Raw genomic sequence first — 17,660 nt, 5'->3', positions numbered from 1 at the left:
TGCTGATAATTATTTTGAGTAATTACCAATAGTGTCGCCTTTTCTTGGTATAATGTATAATATGGAGCTAATTTGATAATAACATCTGCTGTATTTAACTTTTAAGCCACTACAGGATTGTTGGCCCAAATAATATTGTCCTTTTTGCAAATTCGTTTGCCCAATATTGTTATAAATGTAGGTGTAATAATCAAGTGTTTTGCATTTGATTGTATGGTATTGAAATTGACTTCAAACTACAAATATTTCATGGGACACGTGTCAATTAAATGACAGTATGTTCTAAAAAAATTTAATGGACTACTGGGATTTCTTAAAAAGAGATGTTAATTAAGTAATTTGTAAATGGTGATTGTTACCAGTTAATCTGTACAAACTATAGTATACTTTAGTGATAATGTAAGTGCATTCAGCGATTTAAGTAGTGTTTCATAATTGATAATGAAATACAGCTTGCTTTCTCCACACATACATGTTTCTGCATTTGTCTTACAACTTATATGTATATATAATGTACATGTATGTGAAAAAGAAATAATGAGCATAATATGGGCAAACATTTAAAGCATACTCAGTCTACTCCTTTAATTTGCAAATTAAAACGCACTTTCAGTGAAAAAAATTGTCTTATCAGGAAATTTACTAGTTAGTTTGGTTTTTTAATTTGTGAACAGGTTCCCAATGAAGTTGTACTCCCTGATATTTTGAATAATTCCCAGGGCCACCGGCTTCCAGTCATTGTGTGTGCCTTCACTTTTATCCGTAGATCTCTGTTTACTTACATTACATATACTTGAACATGTACATGCCAATGTTTTCAACTACATGTACATAGTTATACTTTGTTTGAATTTGATGTAACTTTATGTTTGTTTTGTTTTTACAGTTATATTGATAATTATTAGCTATAAGACAACCTCACCAGTATAACTTGTCACCAGGTTAATATTTGTGTATCTTTCAACTTTATTGTAAACATTTTTATTTCTTGGTGTTAAGTTTTTTAAATGACACTTTGTCAATCCACACAATGCTAGTATTTTGTTTAAATTACAGACATCCTTTAATTTTTAGTGATTTAAATCTTTATAAAGTGTTAAAATTTATTTACAAACAAAAACTTAATAAATCAAAGCCATAAGCTCTTGCAAATTTCAGAGTGATGAATAGTGGCTGTTAATTTCACACTGGTAGAAAGGCATTCAGTCTGATAAGAGTTTGACCGAGTTGAAAATAAACCAAAGCAAATGGAATAACAAGTATAATTCTATATTTAAACGTTTACTATTTGTTTTGATTTGACAGAACAAACAGGCTTTTGCACCAGTTAGTTTATGTTTTTTAATTTGTGAACAGGTTCCCAATGAAGTTGTACAACTTCCTGAGAAGTTTTTAGTTGTTTTGAGCGCAGCAAAACAGCTCTTGTTTTCGTTAAATTTTTTTTTTTTTTTTCAGAACCCAAAATGTTGTTCGCGCTGTTTTGCAATGTTGCCATTGAGCGATTGCAATGAAACTTTCAGTGCAATGATGCAAAGATCCTCACAAGACAAGTATGTCATAATGGCGACATCACATGTCACGGGACTTCAGCTTAAAGTTTAAAATTTTAAATATTTGAAAATCTATATCAATTCAGCCACAAGAGACCGTAGGTTTCGGTGTGCGCGATTGGGTAGGGATAAATCATGACTGCATTTTCTTTTGTGTACGTGACCTCACATGACCTCTACTTCCGGTCAAAACCGGAAGTGCCCTCTAAATCAAAAGTGGGGAAAGTTATGAAGCTGCGTTCAACAATGTTCGTGCCTGGCAAGGGTGGGCAGTTCAAAAAACATGTCAATGACGTCACAAAGTGCAACAGCGCCCTCCAGGTTGGAAACTTGTCAAAATAAACTTTTAGAAGATGTTTGTGGTGAAGTTATGTGTAATCAACTCAAAATTTTCACACATGTTGATCGTCAGGCAGCTGTCATATGTGTTAAGTTACAGATCGATCACGTCACCAGAGGTCACGTGACGTGGCATTAAAGGTGCACTTTTTGAAATCTTATATCTCCCGAAGTAATTAGGCGATCAAGTTGAAACTTGGTAGAATGTTTAATACTAGCAAGTACTTGTAAATCGTGAAGTGACGTCATGATGACGTCATCACATGATTTTGTATTATTTTTTTTTCAGTTTGGACCTTTAAGTCATTAATTGCTATCTAAACATGGTATAATCCAAAACAATTTTGAAATAGGCTGGATTGGTCATAATTGCTTTGATGCCAGACAAATTTCAAATTCAAAACAGCTCTGCATTTGTGCACAAATGCAGCACAAATGCAGTTATGTCTAGTTTATTATTTTTTAGCTGTGTCGTCGCGCATCGAAACAGCTCTTGTTTTTGTTAAAAAAAATTATTTTTATTTTATTTGACATCTCAAGAAGTTTTTTTATAAGTGCTAATTTGCAATGTTCCTTAAGAGCAATTGCGAAGAAACTTTCAGTGATGAAAGGCATTGGTGCAATGATGTGTCTCAATCAAGGATCATCACAAAGACCAACTCGACCGATCCAAGGCAACGTGTTCCTTCAAAGGTGCACTTTTTGAAGTCGTATAATTTCCGAAGTAATGATGCTATTAAGTTGAAACTTTGTAGGTTGTTAGATATTGGCAAGTTCTTGTGAATTGTGAAATGACGTCATGATAGTATCATCACATGACGACATCATCACAGCTATGCTTTGTGCACAAATGCAATCATGTCGTGTTATAAATTTTGGTTTTGACATACACCGAGATGCTTGTTAGCACTGTATACTCAGTACTTACCGTCACATAACCAGACATACCTTAGGGACCATGGTCTCATGTCCCACTACTAGGAATAGATGCCTTTTGTTTTCAAATTCATGCACCCATTACTTTTTTGTATATACAATAACTTGAACTTGGATTTTCCCCCCTCCTTTGCATCTGATAGAGTACATGTAGCTTTTGATACGAAAGCTCTGTTTTGCAGCTTCTTTACCGCTACCTTCTTTGTTCTATTTATCAGACTAACACAATTATTTTTTTAGTATTACATTAGAGAGAGTATCTGCTGAGATGTTCTTTGATGATACTGTTACTAAGGTCCCACAAGGCAGCAGCTAGATCCTCATTCTCTGCCTCTTCTGATGCTTGGCATAATTGACAATGGTTGAAGTACATACCTCCTTTGCCTTCTAACTCCCTAGATGTAGCACAATATACAGTGGTAGCTGCTCCTTGTTGCTATAATAAAACAAAAATTAAAGAAATCCATTCAGCTGAAATTGGACAAGTCTAGACAAAAACAAAACCTGTGTAACATGCCTGTGATATTTTTTCACAGGACTCGGGAAAGTACCGAGTATACAGTGCTAACACACATCGGTGTGTGAGCAGATGGGTAAAAACCAAAGTTGATAAAACAAAACCCTTAAACGATCAACTTGAATGCATAACTGAAACTAATTTGACCCTTAATATTTTTTTCATTTTTTTATTTTTTTAACACTGGAAGGATTTCGATTATGAAAATGTTCAAAGCATCGTTGGGCGGCATTGTAGGGCGGCATTGTAGGGCAGCATTGTAGGGCAGCATTGTAGGGCAGCATTGAAGGGTGGCATTGTAGGGTGGCATTGTAGGGCGGCATTGTAGGGCGGCATTGTAGGGCTGCATTTAAGGGCGGCATTGAAGGGTACCATTGTATAGCGGCATTGTAGGGGCATGTAGGGCATTGTAGGGCGGCATTGCAGGGCGGCATTGTAGGGCGGCATTGTGGGGCGGCATTGTAGGGCGGCATTGTAGGGTGGCATTGAAGGGTGGCATTGTAGGGTGGCATTGAAGGGTAGCATTGTAGGGCAGCATTGTAGAGCGGCATTGTAGGGTGGCATTGTAGGGTGGCATTGAAGGGTGGCATTGTAGGGTGGCATTGTAGGGTGGCATTGTAGGGTGGCATTGTAGGGTGGCATTGTAGGGTGGCATTGTAGGGTGGCATTGTAGGTTGGCATTGTAGGGTGGCATTGTAGGGTGGCATTGAAGGGTGGCATTGTAGGGTGGCATTGTAGGGTGGCATTGTAGGGTAGCATTGAAGGGTGGCATTGTAGGGTAGCATTGTAGGGTGGCGTTGAAGGGTGGCATTGTAGGGTGGCATTGTAGGGTGGCATTGTAGGGTGGCATTGTAGGGTGGCATTGTAGGGCGGCATTGAAGGGCGGCATTGTAGGGTGGCATTAAAGGGTAGCATTGTAGGGTGGCATTGAAGGGTGGCATTGTAGGGTGGCATTGAAGGGTAGCATTGTAGGGTGGCATTGAAGGGTGGCATTGAAGGGTAGCATTGTAGGGTGGCATTGTAGGTTGGCATTGTAGGGCGGCATTGGAGGGCGGCATTGTAGGGTGGCATTATAGGGCGGCATTGGAGGGCGACATTGTAGGTTGGCATTGTAGGTTGGCATTGTAGGGCGGCATTGTAGGGCGGCATTGTAGGGCGACATTGTAGGGCGGCATTGTAGGGTGGCATTGAAGGGCAACATTGTAAGCAGCTTTGTAGGGCAGCTTTGTAGGGCAACATTGAAGGGTGGAATTGTAGAGTGGCATTGTAGGGCGGCATTGTGAGGTGGCATTGTAGGGTGGCAATGTAGGGCGGCATTGGAGGGCGGCATTGTAGGGTGGCATTGTAGGGCGGCATTGTAGGGTGGCATTATAGGGCGGCATTGGAGGGCGGCATTGTAGGGTGGCATTGGAGGGCGGCATTGCAGGGCTGCATTGTAGGGCGGCATTGTAGGGCGGCATTGTAGGGCGGCATTATAGGGCGGCATTGTGGGGTGGCATTGTAGGGCGGCATTGTAGGGTGGCATTGTGGGGTGGCATTGTGGGGTGGCATTGTAGGGTGGCATTGAAGGGCGGCATTGTAGGGCAGCATTGTAGGGCGGCATTGTAGGGTGGCATTGTAGGTTGGCATTGTAGGGCAGCATTGAAGGGATCTTTTGAAGGGCAACGTTGTAGAGCGGCATTGTAGGGTTGCATTGAAGGGCGGCATTGAAGGGCGGCATTGTAGGGTGGCATTGAAGGGTAGCATTGTAGGGTGTCATTGTAGGGTGGCATTGTAGGGTGGCATTGAAGGGCGGCATTGTAGGGTGGCATTGAAGGGTAGCATTGTAGGGTGTCATTGAAGGGCGGCATTGTAGGGTGGCATTGAAGGGTAGCATTGTAGGGTGTCATTGTAGGGTGGCATTGTAGGGTGGCATTGAAGGGTGGCATTGTAGGGTGGCATTGTGGGGTGGCATTGTGGTGCGGCATTGTAGAGTGCCATTGTAGGGCGGCATTGTAGGGTGGCATTGAAGGGTGGCATTGTAGGGTGGCATTGTAGGGTGGCATTGTAGGGTGGCATTGTAGGGTGGCATTGTAGGTTGGCATTGTGGGGCGGCATTGTGGGGCGGCATTGTTGGGCGGCATTGTAGGGCGGCATTGTAGGGCGGCATTGTAGGGTGGCATTGTAGGGTGGCATTGTAGGGTGGCATTGTAGGTTGGCATTGTGGGGCGGCATTGTGGGGCGGCATTGTTGGGCGGCATTGTAGGGTGGCATTGAAGGGTGGCATTGTAGGGTGGCATTGTAGGGTAGCATTGTAGGTTGGCATTGTAGGGCGGCATTGTGGGGCGGCATTGTATGGCGGCATTGTTGGGCGGCATTGTAGGGTGGCATTGAAGGGTGGCATTGTAGGGTGGCATTGTAGAGTGGCATTGTCGGGTGGCATTGTAGGGTAGCATTGTAGGGTGGCATTGTAGGTTGGCATTGTAGGGCGGCATTGTAGGGTGGCATTATAGGGCGGCATTGGAGGGCGACATTGTTAGTTGGCATTGTAGGGTGGCATTGTAGGGTGGCATTGTAGGGTGGCAATGTAGGTTGGCATTGTGGGGCGGCATTGTGGGGCGGCATTGTTGGGCAGCATTGTAGGGTGGCATTGAAGGGTGGCATTGTAGGGTGGCATTGTAGGGTGGCATTGTAGGGTGGCATTGTAGGTTGGCATTGTGGGGCGGCATTGTGGGGCGGCATTGTTGGGCGGCATTGTAGGGTGGCATTGAAGGGTGGCATTGTAGGGTGGCATTGTAGGGTAGCATTGTAGGTTGGCATTGTAGGGCGGCATTGTGGGGCGGCATTGTATGGCGGCATTGTTGGGCGGCATTGTAGGGTGGCATTGAAGGGTGGCATTGTAGGGTGGCATTGTAGAGTGGCATTGTCGGGTGGCATTGTAGGGTAGCATTGTAGGGTGGCATTGTAGGTTGGCATTGTAGGGCGGCATTGGAGGGCGGCATTGTAGGGTGGCATTATAGGGCGGCATTGGAGGGCGACATTGTTAGTTGGCATTGTAGGTTGGCATTGTAGGGCGGCATTGTAGGGCGACATTGTAGGGTGGCATTGAAGGGTGGCATTGTAGGGTGGCATTGAAGGGTAGCATTGTAGGGTGTCATTGAAGGGCGGCATTGTAGGGTGGCATTGAAGGGTAGCATTGTAGGGTGTCATTGTAGGGTGGCATTGTAGGGTGGCATTGAAGGGTGGCATTGTAGGGTGGCATTGTGGGGTGGCATTGTGGTGCGGCATTGTAGAGTGCCATTGTAGGGCGGCATTGTAGGGTGGCATTGAAGGGTGGCATTGTAGGGTGGCATTGTAGGGTGGCATTGTAGGGTGGCATTGTAGGGTGGCATTGTGGGGCGGCATTGTGGGGCGGCATTGTGGGGCGGCATTGTTGGGCGGCATTGTAGGGTGGCATTGAAGGGTGGCATTGTAGGGTGGCATTGTAGGGTGGCATTGTAGGGTGGCATTGTAGGGTGGCATTGTAGGTTGGCATTGTGGGGCGGCATTGTGGGGCGGCATTGTTGGGCGGCATTGTAGGGTGGCATTGAAGGGTGGCATTGTAGGGTGGCATTGTAGGGTAGCATTGTAGGTTGGCATTGTAGGGCGGCATTGTGGGGCGGCATTGTATGGCGGCATTGTTGGGCGGCATTGTAGGGTGGCATTGAAGGGTGGCATTGTAGGGTGGCATTGTAGAGTGGCATTGTCGGGTGGCATTGTAGGGTAGCATTGTAGGGTGGCATTGTAGGTTGGCATTGTAGGGCGGCATTGGAGGGCGGCATTGTAGGGTGGCATTATAGGGCGGCATTGGAGGGCGACATTGTTAGTTGGCATTGTAGGTTGGCATTGTAGGGCGGCATTGTAGGGCGACATTGTAGGGCGGCATTGTAGGGTGGCATTGAAGGGCAACATTGTAAGCAGCTTTGTAGGGCAGCTTTGTAGGGCAACATTGAAGGGTGGAATTGTAGAGTGGCATTGTAGGGCGGCATTGTAGGGCGGCATTATAGGGCGGCATTGTGGGGTGGCATTGTAGGGCGGCATTGTAGGGTGGCATTGTGGGGTGGCATTGTAGGGTGGCATTGTAGGGCGGCATTGTAGGGCAGCATTGTAGGGTGGCATTGAAGGGTGGCATTGTAGGGTGGCATTGTAGGGTGGCATTGTAGGGTGGCATTGTAGGTTGGCATTGTGGGGCGGCATTGTGGGGCGGCATTGTGGGGCGGCATTGTTGGGCGGCATTGTAGGGTGGCATTGAAGGGTGGCATTGTAGGGTGGCATTGTAGGGTAGCATTGTAGGTTGGCATTGTAGGGCGGCATTGTGGGGCGGCATTGTATGGCGGCATTGTTGGGCGGCATTGTAGGGTGGCATTGAAGGGTGGCATTGTAGGGTGGCATTGTAGAGTGGCATTGTCGGGTGGCATTGTAGGGTAGCATTGTAGGGTGGCATTGTAGGTTGGCATTGTAGGGCGGCATTGGAGGGCGGCATTGTAGGGTGGCATTATAGGGCGGCATTGGAGGGCGACATTGTTAGTTGGCATTGTAGGTTGGCATTGTAGGGCGGCATTGTAGGGCGACATTGTAGGGTGGCATTGAAGGGTGGCATTGTAGGGTGGCATTGAAGGGTAGCATTGTAGGGTGTCATTGAAGGGCGGCATTGTAGGGTGGCATTGAAGGGTAGCATTGTAGGGTGTCATTGTAGGGTGGCATTGTAGGGTGGCATTGAAGGGTGGCATTGTAGGGTGGCATTGTGGGGTGGCATTGTGGTGCGGCATTGTAGAGTGCCATTGTAGGGCGGCATTGTAGGGTGGCATTGAAGGGTGGCATTGTAGGGTGGCATTGTAGGGTGGCATTGTAGGGTGGCATTGTAGGGTGGCATTGTGGGGCGGCATTGTGGGGCGGCATTGTGGGGCGGCATTGTTGGGCAGCATTGTAGGGTGGCATTGAAGGGTGGCATTGTAGGGTGGCATTGTAGGGTGGCATTGTAGGGTGGCATTGTAGGGTGGCATTGTAGGTTGGCATTGTGGGGCGGCATTGTGGGGCGGCATTGTTGGGCGGCATTGTAGGGTGGCATTGAAGGGTGGCATTGTAGGGTGGCATTGTAGGGTAGCATTGTAGGTTGGCATTGTAGGGCGGCATTGTGGGGCGGCATTGTATGGCGGCATTGTTGGGCGGCATTGTAGGGTGGCATTGAAGGGTGGCATTGTAGGGTGGCATTGTAGAGTGGCATTGTCGGGTGGCATTGTAGGGTAGCATTGTAGGGTGGCATTGTAGGTTGGCATTGTAGGGCGGCATTGGAGGGCGGCATTGTAGGGTGGCATTATAGGGCGGCATTGGAGGGCGACATTGTTAGTTGGCATTGTAGGTTGGCATTGTAGGGCGGCATTGTAGGGCGACATTGTAGGGCGGCATTGTAGGGTGGCATTGAAGGGCAACATTGTAAGCAGCTTTGTAGGGCAGCTTTGTAGGGCAACATTGAAGGGTGGAATTGTAGAGTGGCATTGTAGGGCGGCATTGTAGGGCGGCATTATAGGGCGGCATTGTGGGGTGGCATTGTAGGGCGGCATTGTAGGGTGGCATTGTGGGGTGGCATTGTAGGGTGGCATTGTAGGGCGGCATTGTAGGGCAGCATTGTAGGGCGGCATTGTAGGGTGGCATTGTAGGTTGGCATTGTAGGGCAGCATTGAAGGGATCTTTTGAAGGGCAACGTTGTAGAGCGGCATTGTAGGGTGGCATTGAAGGGCGGCATTGAAGGGCGGCATTGTAGGGTGGCATTGAAGGGTAGCATTGTAGGGTGGCATTGTAGGGTGGCATTGTAGGGTGGCATTGAAGGGTGGCATTGTAAGGTGGCATTGTAGGGTGGCATTGTAGGGTGGCATTGTAGGTTGGCGTTGTAGGGCAGCTTTGTAGGGTGGCATTGAAGGGCGGCATTGTAGGGTAGCATTGAAGGGCGGCATTGTAGGGTGGCATTGAAGGGCGGCATTGTAGGGTGGCATTGAAGGGCGGCATTGTAGGGTGGCATTGAAGGGCGGCATTGTAGGGTGGCATTGAAGGGCGGCATTGTAGGGTGGCATTGAAGGGCGGCATTGAAGGGCGGCATTGTAGGGTGGCATTGAAGGGCGGCATTGTAGGGTGGCATTGAAGGGCGGCATTGTAGGGTGGCATTGTAGGGTGGCATTGTAGGGTAGCATTGTAGGGCGGCATTGTAGGGCACAATTGAAGGGTGGAATTGTAGGATGGCATTTTAGAGCGCCGCAGCATTGTAGGGCAGCATTGAAGGGTTTAATTGTAGGGCGACATTGTAAGGGCGGCATTGTAGGGCAGCATTTTAGGACGGCATTATAGGGCAGCATTGTAGGGTGGCATTGTAGGGTGGCATTTTAGGGTGGCATTGAAGGTTGGCATTGTAGGGCGGCATTGTAGAGTGGCATTGTAGGGCAACATTGTAGGGCGACGTTGTAGGGCAGCATTGAAGGGTGGAATTTTAGGGCAGCATTGTAGGGCGTCATTATAGGATGGCATTGTAGGGCTGCATTTAGGGTGGCATTTTAGGGCGACATTGTAGTGTGACATTGTAGGGCGGCATTGTGGGGTGTCATGGGAAAGTGGCAAAAAGCAGATTTCTCACAAGTTTGTCCCAAGTCGTTAAGCAAATTCCTTGAATGAGCTCCATGAGCGTCAGACACAAAACGTCAGACACAAAACTTTCACCATTTTAAACATTGTATATTTATTAGTCGAAATAACCCAAATTTAGTCATGTCATAGTTTTTAGGTTCCCGACAAAAAATTTTGGAAAACTGCTTTGGGTCTGCCTGCGCGCAGCAAAAACTCAAACAAGCTGTCGGGTGCATTTTGAGAAAGGCTCTGAAGGTGATGTCACTGGACGTGGGAGATAACCAAAGGACTGTTTACTGCGCCGCGGACCTGCCATGTAGCACTAGCGGACATGTCACGATCGCGCACCACACACGCACATACAACAACAACACACAGCCACAGTAAAAATAAGGAAGCATGACAACGTCTGAAAGTGACCTCGATTATATAGAAGTATCAAATGCATCTCCACTTGATGAGGATGACTCTGAAGTGGAATCCAAGGAAATTCGGGGGTTGGTTGAGCCAGATTTGGCCGACGACGACAAACGTGTGGGCGCAAAGACACTGATAATAAATGTTTAACATCTTGAACACTGCGGGACAACACAGAGGGTATGTTCAGACAGCGTACTAAGTTAGACCCGAACCGGTTTAACTTCTACGAGCAGCAGGGGTGGCCGTAAAAATAAACCCCCTTGCGTTCAGACAGCACTGAGTTAAACCCGATATGGTTTATCTTTGGTTTTAAGAGGTCAAAGCAAACGCGACCCCGTTACTCTAACATCCTGTTTATTGGCCTGTTCATTGGTCACCGTGTGTTTACAGAATGATTACGGAGGTCAATGGGTCGTCTGTTGTGAGTTAAACTGGATGAGGTCTTTCTTATTCTGTCCACACACAGTGTTAAAAGATAAACCTGAAGTGGTCTAAAGATAAATCCCCTCCCTGGACGGTTTATCTTTTGTGGGTTGAACTCGATTCGGACTAACTTTAGAACCGTTCAGACACACAGAGTTGAACTCGACCGGGTTGAACCATGAGTTAAACCAACTTTAGTACTGTGTCTGAACGACCTCAGAATGGTGTACATTTACCTCACCTTTTTGTTAGATTCTTACGAATAAACTTGTAAAACAGACACCGTGAAATTTTGCAAACATGACTAACATGACTACAAATTTAGCAATACGGTAAGGTACTAATGAAACATGATGTTTCAAATGCAGAAGGTTAGTTGGGAGCATTTTGTTTGTTCTTTAATTTTGTTTCTTTTTTACTGACAATCATTTTTATTTTAGGCGATAATTCTGTAATCCAGGTTTTGAAAAAGTTTCTGAAAAATCTCACGCCTAGCTGTTTTTGAACTTTGCATCTCCTAGAAGTAAAGGTCAAGATGGGGTCACGATAAAGATTTATGTTCCAAGGAGAGCCATAACTATTGAATAGCCCTATATAGGACTCTTCCTCTGTACACAGATACAGAGTCCTAACTATTAAGGCCCGTTTCTGGGCGGAAAGATTTCAAAGCCTCATAACTCAAATCCTACCTGCAACAAGCCACTAATTTCAACAGATTCACACTCCATGGCGGCATACATTTTTCTCACAAATCCGTCATTTTCATGAAATAATGCAGCTCCCAACGTTAAAAAATTCCTGTTTTGATCGTTTTCTCAGTGTTGTCTGTTGTCGTGCGTACGCGTATACATTCGCGTGCAAGACGCATGATGCAAGCTTAGACGCATTAATTCTTGGTCACCGTATCTTGACTGCACAGCGTTAACACGCATCACACTTCAAACGTTGCGCGTCGTGCGTCTTGCAGACACACGGCAGACTGTGAGAGTACGAACAAAAATGGGAATTCCTTAACGTTGGGAGCTGCATTATTTCATGAAAATGACGGATTTGTGAAGAATATATTACGATCAAAACCCACCGCAGAAAAACATATGCTGCCATGGAATGTGAATCTGTTGAAATTGGTGCTTTCTTGCAGATAAGATTCGAGTTATGAAGCTGTGAAAATTTTCCGCCCCAGAAATGTACCCTGATGTCCAGGACGTCATTGTAGTACAATACGAAAGTGTAAGGCCGCCAGGGCTAACTGTTGAACAGACTCATGCACAATGATCCTTTTACATAGCATCATGTAATGGTTTACAAGTTGCTGTAGACAATTTGCTGCCATCAAACCAGGAACAACGGAACCAACCCTTCTCTTTCCAATAAGTGCACTGGTTCTTTTAAATGGGTTACACAACACACAGGCTTTACATCCTATCCGAATGGTTAAGTGTCTTGCTGAAAGGTAGTGGACACTTTGGGTAATTACTCAAAATAATTATTAGCATAAAACCTTACTTGGTAATGAGGAGAGGTTGATAGTACAGAACATTGTGAGAAACGGCTCCCTCTGAAATGACGTAGTTTTTGAGAAAGAAGTAATTTTCCACGAATTTGATTTCGAGACCTCAAGTTAAGAATTTGAGGTCTCGAAATCAAGCATCTGAAAGCACACAACTTCGGTGACAAGTGTGTTTTTTTTTCATTATTATCTTGCAAATTCGATGACCAATTGGGCTCAAATTTTCACAGGTTTGTTATTTTATGCATATGTTGAGATACACTGAGAAGACTGGTCTTTGACAATTACCAATAGTGTCCAGTGTCTTTAAGGACCAGGCGTATGACTGGGACTCAAACCCACACTCTGCTTTTCAGAAACACTGAGTTTGAATCTAGTGCTCTTAACCGCTAGGCCGTGACAGGCCAATTTATTGAGGAATTTTCTTCTTTACTTTCTACAGTGAATGTACAAAGTCAACCTATTTCAATCTATTGTTTGATACTGAATGATAATTACCTTGGATTTTGTAAATGGTCTTGCCAGCAAAAATAGCAATTGCCATCCCCACCAACTATGTTGTAGGTTTGTGTAGATCATATTTCCTGGATGAACCGAATTAGATGTTACTCCATTGTTCATTAGGCGTCTATTTAATTCAGAGCTCAAGAGGATCATGCATAATTTGGATCGTCCATAAGCATATAAGGATTGATAATCTGCCTTTGGCATTGAAAGTTTATTCAGGTCCAAACTGGTAGATGATGCATCCAGGAACCTTGAGAAAAACACAATGACAAAATGAAAACATTTTAATTTAAACGACTACATGTAACTTGTTATGAGAAACAAGTTTTTTTTTTAAGGGGCCGTTTATGACGAAATGAGCAAAACCATAAGGGCAAAACCATATTATAAAAGCAAAACCATATATACATGTATAAGAGCAACACCTTATATTTATGAAAAAAACACATATAAAAGAGCAAAAGCTATATTGTCTCAGGTTGGTTGGGTAGTATATTGTCTCAGGTTGGTTGGGTAGTATATTGTCTCAGGTTGGTTGGGTAGTATATTGTCTCAGGTTGGTTGGGTAGTATATTGTCTCAGGTTGGTTGGGTAGTATATTGTCTCAGGTTGGTTGGGTAGTATATTGTCTCAGGTTGGTTGGGTAGTATATTGTCTCAGGTTGGTTGGGTAGTATATTGTCTCAGGTTGGTTGGTTGGGTAGATGTTAGAAACAAGAGGATGTTATATAATCAATGCACTCCTTCGGAATCATATGTATGGTACCTTAAAAAAAGACTTACCTATGAGACTCACATGACAATAAAATCACTCTTGATGGAGAGGACCTGATAAGAACATCTTGAAGTTGATTTACAAGATAAAAATGGGATAGATAGTTGACCTGAAAAGTCTTCTCTAAGCCATCTTCTGTAAGCTGCCACTTAATACCAAATACTGCTGCATTACAAATTAACATGTGTAAAGGCCTGCAAAAAAAAGAAGACAAAGTAAATAAAAAAAATTAAAAAAATCAAATTATTTTTCTACAAAAAATAAGGGGTGGATTGCATCAAGCGGACTTAAACCGGTCTATGTGCTATAGCCAGCTAACTTGAAACGCGCTTAGACAGTCTTTAATTATAGACCAATTGCAATAGCGTGGTCTTTATTTATAGCCAGTCTTAAATCTTAAGCCTGCTCTGAGCTGGCTATAATCGGTCTTTGTTTTGGTTTTTAAAGATGGTGCTGCATTTGTTAGTTGCAGATGATTTGATACAAAGAGCTCTACTATGAGATTTTATTTTAGAAATAGATAACACCCATTGGTGATACTTTGTATCGTAAATGTTAAAACTATGTTCCCAAGAGTAAAAATGATACAACTCACAGATTGGATATCCGATGATTCAAACCAAAGCAATAAGAACAATGCCATACCGCCAGTGCCTGCAGAAGTGCTCATGGGGACATTGTTCGTATTGCATTACTTTTCGCCGACTTATCTAAGATTGGCTTATTGCAACAGGCTAAATGACTGACTAAGCTAAGACTGTCTAAGGCAGATAGCCGACTATAACTGACTGGTCTTAGACCACTTACTTAGACCGTTTTATTGCAATCCGTCCCAGGTGTTCAGCTTTTTGAGTTATTATGAAAAGAATGTTGTTAATAGCTCGTCAAAATGCAAAGAAATCAGAATAAATATGTATTCTTGATGTGTAATATGGTACAGCATCAAAAGGTGTACATTTCAACCTAGAATCCATTTAATAATGCCTTCCCAAAGCATTTTTTTATAGGCACTTCTGGTTTAGACAGGTCAAAAGGGAAATGTATGTTGTAAGGCAGAAGATCAAAAAGTTAATGGATGTCGTTTATGGTAAAGGTTAAGCATCTTAAAGGTTAAATTTCAACCTAAAAAGCCATAAAATAACACTTCTGCCAAAGCATTTTACAGGCACTTCCAGTTTAGACAGGTCAAAAGGTCAAGAGATTGTCACCAACTAATCAATTTTTGTGAAGTTCATAAAGCCCTTTCATACGATGTACAGATTGTCAAAATACCTAAATGTTGTTGAGGAAATATGAACTTATGAAATATTGACGACTGTAGAAGAGACTAACTACATGTAACCGAAAGGGAAATGTATGTTGAAAGAGCCTTGAACACAGACTATACATGAAACTACATAGCACCCTCTAAGGATGAGCACAGGAGCATAAATCTGCACCGCATAAACTACACGTGTTTATACATACATGTAAAATGCACGACCAATGGGGGGAAATTTGGAGTTCTTGACATACATTTTTTAATTTTCAACTTTGGCAATTCCACACTAATAGTAGTAATAAAATGGAGTATGTTATCATGTATTTTTGTCTGTGTACATTCACAAGCACATGAGGATTGTGGTAAAAAAAAGTTAAAAAGTTAAACGACCGAGTATTTAAGAAACTGGAGATGAGTCTTCAAGATTTATACATACGTAATGGGTCATACACTTTGGTTATCATTTGAAGTTATACTAAAACAAAAGTATTGTCCAATGATGTCCAGATACCAATTCTACAAACCCTTAGGGATACATGTAGTTACCAGCCAAAATTAAGAACTTTTCTTCCCTGGTATTTAAGAAATTTAAGTTTTTAAAACAAATGTGTGCGTACAAACACGGACAGAATTTTGTCACAAAAGTGTCTGTCATTGTTCATACGTGACTTATTGCTCATTTTTATTTCCGTAATAACCACAGCAACACCTCAGTTTTATTGCTTACAATCTTTAAAGGCAGTGGACACTATTTGTAATTACTCCAAATCAATTTTTAGCAAAAACTCTTCCTTGGTAACAAGCAATGGAGAGCTTCGATAGTATACAAAATTGAGAGAAACAGCTCCTACTGAAGTGACGTGTATTTTTCGAGAAAGAATTAATTTTCCACGAATTTGATTTTGAGACCTCAGAATTAGATTTTGAGGTCTCAAAATCAAGCATCTGAAAGCCCCAACTTCATGTGACAAGGGTGTTTTTTCTTCCATTATTATCTCGCAACATCGACGACCAATTGAGCTCAAATTTTCACAGGTTTGTTATTTTATGCAATGTTGAGATACATCAAGTGACAATTACAAACAGCGTCCAGTATCTTTCACTCTCGACAAAGCAGTCACATTAATCAGGGCATCCACAACAGCCTCTGCTCAACTCAGCAACATGGCGGCAATTAATCCTTCCCCTGTAGAGCTATTCGTTGTCACCCAGGACAATAACGAAACAATATACATGTAAAATCAGGGCATCCACAACGGCCTCTGCTCAACTCAGCAACATGGCGGCAATTAATCCTTCCCCTGTAGTGCTATTCGTTGTCACCCAGGACAATCACGAAACAATATACATGTAATAAAAGCCCTCCAATCGACCATCTAACCAGTGGAATTCCGGTGTTACATGTACATGTACATGTACATCTGTTCCTGAACACAAGCAAAGCCAAAGGGCATTTGTGGCTACTGCAGCGGCAGTGACCCCCGTCATCCCAAGGTGCTTGTCCAGCATCAGGAAAGACCTGTGGTTATTGCCAAATTGTTAACCATTTTGCGAAAATGTGCAGGTCTAAGAAGACACAAAAATCTACTGTACATGTACAATATGCAGTGGATCTGCAGGAACCTGATTTTCCAGGGCAAGCTCCACATTCATCAGATGATGAATATGCCTTCATGCTTCGTAGCTCACACACTAAACAGATTCTTATCAATCAACCCAATAATGATGCATTTATCGATACATGTGCATCTGTGGATGTAATGGGTCGCTCTACATTTGACAGTATTTTAACGCAGAGATTTAGATGATAATATTGGCAAGACTCTGGTTAACTATTACTTGAAGAAATGTGTTCCAAGCGGACTGGAGTAGAGAGTGGTGACGACGACCGAAGAAAACACTTGAGACAATTGTCTGGGTCTGGTCTTGGTTTATTTTCAAGTTGACTTATACCAGTACAATTGTTGCAGAGGTGCTGGACCTAGCTCGTAGGTTGGAGAGGCGAGTCTCTTGTATAGAGAAAGTTGAAGGAGTAGACGAGGCCCAGAGTGAAAGTTGGGCAGAGGTTATATAGGATTTTGGTGGTGGGGGGAACTCTTAATTTAGAAATGATGTCACACAGAAATAACATAATATTGGTGACATCATTACCAGCATCAGGAAAGACCTGTGGTTATTGCCAAATTGGCACATTCATAGTGAGATGATGTAATGTTCAACAGAGGGGGGGGGGGGGGGTGTATGAGTGGGTGGTCAGGAATGTGAGTGGTGGCTAATTACTGGACATGGGCTAACCTAACAGAGGATATGGGCCACCTGTTGAGGTGGGAACAACTATTTGGGAATTCAAGAGATAACCGTGGGAATCATCCTTACATTACTTTTATCTGGGGAAAAGAAAATGTCCCCATTTTCAAGGTATCAATTAAGAGTAACCATAATTATCGAAAGAAAACCAAATACAAGTATAGAATGAATTTGGAAATTTAAGTAAGCACCCAAAAAAACATTGGTAAAGCATTCAAACTTTGTAAACATTTGAACATGAAAAATAATAATGGCAAGATAACCCCTGGATAATTATATCAAGTAAAAGTTGATAAATGAGTAGAATAAGTGCTTAGAATGAAATTATGTATGAACGGCAAAGAATATCGCAAATACATTAAGTTATTGAAATTAAAATTATGGCCATAGGCAATGGTGGGCCTATGATACAATTTACCAAGTTTATACAATGGAAAGTTAATCAGAACAAAGATCTTATCAGAAAGACAAGTTGGTGCAATCAAA

General features: G+C 43.5%; 1 protein-coding gene across 1 annotated transcript in view; it reads right to left on the bottom strand.

The window, feature by feature from the left end:
- Positions 1-2,365: 2,365 nt before the first annotated feature.
- LOC117288903 (WW domain-containing oxidoreductase-like) overlaps positions 2,366-17,660 on the bottom strand; it is a 29,864-nt gene continuing 14,569 nt past the window's right edge. The window contains exons 3-5 of the mRNA XM_033769776.1: positions 13,615-13,800; positions 12,824-13,082; positions 2,366-3,261 (exon numbers count right to left, since the gene is read on the bottom strand). Coding sequence (XP_033625667.1) covers positions 3,073-3,261; positions 12,824-13,082; positions 13,615-13,800 — 634 coding nt within the window. The 3' untranslated portion in view covers positions 2,366-3,072. The remainder of the gene's footprint in view (positions 3,262-12,823; positions 13,083-13,614; positions 13,801-17,660) is intronic.

The sequence above is a fragment of the Asterias rubens genome, chromosome 4 (genome assembly GCF_902459465.1).
Source record: "Asterias rubens chromosome 4, eAstRub1.3, whole genome shotgun sequence".
NCBI classification, from domain to species: Eukaryota; Metazoa; Echinodermata; class Asteroidea; order Forcipulatida; family Asteriidae; genus Asterias; species Asterias rubens.
This window is presented reverse-complemented; position numbering and strand designations above follow the sequence as displayed.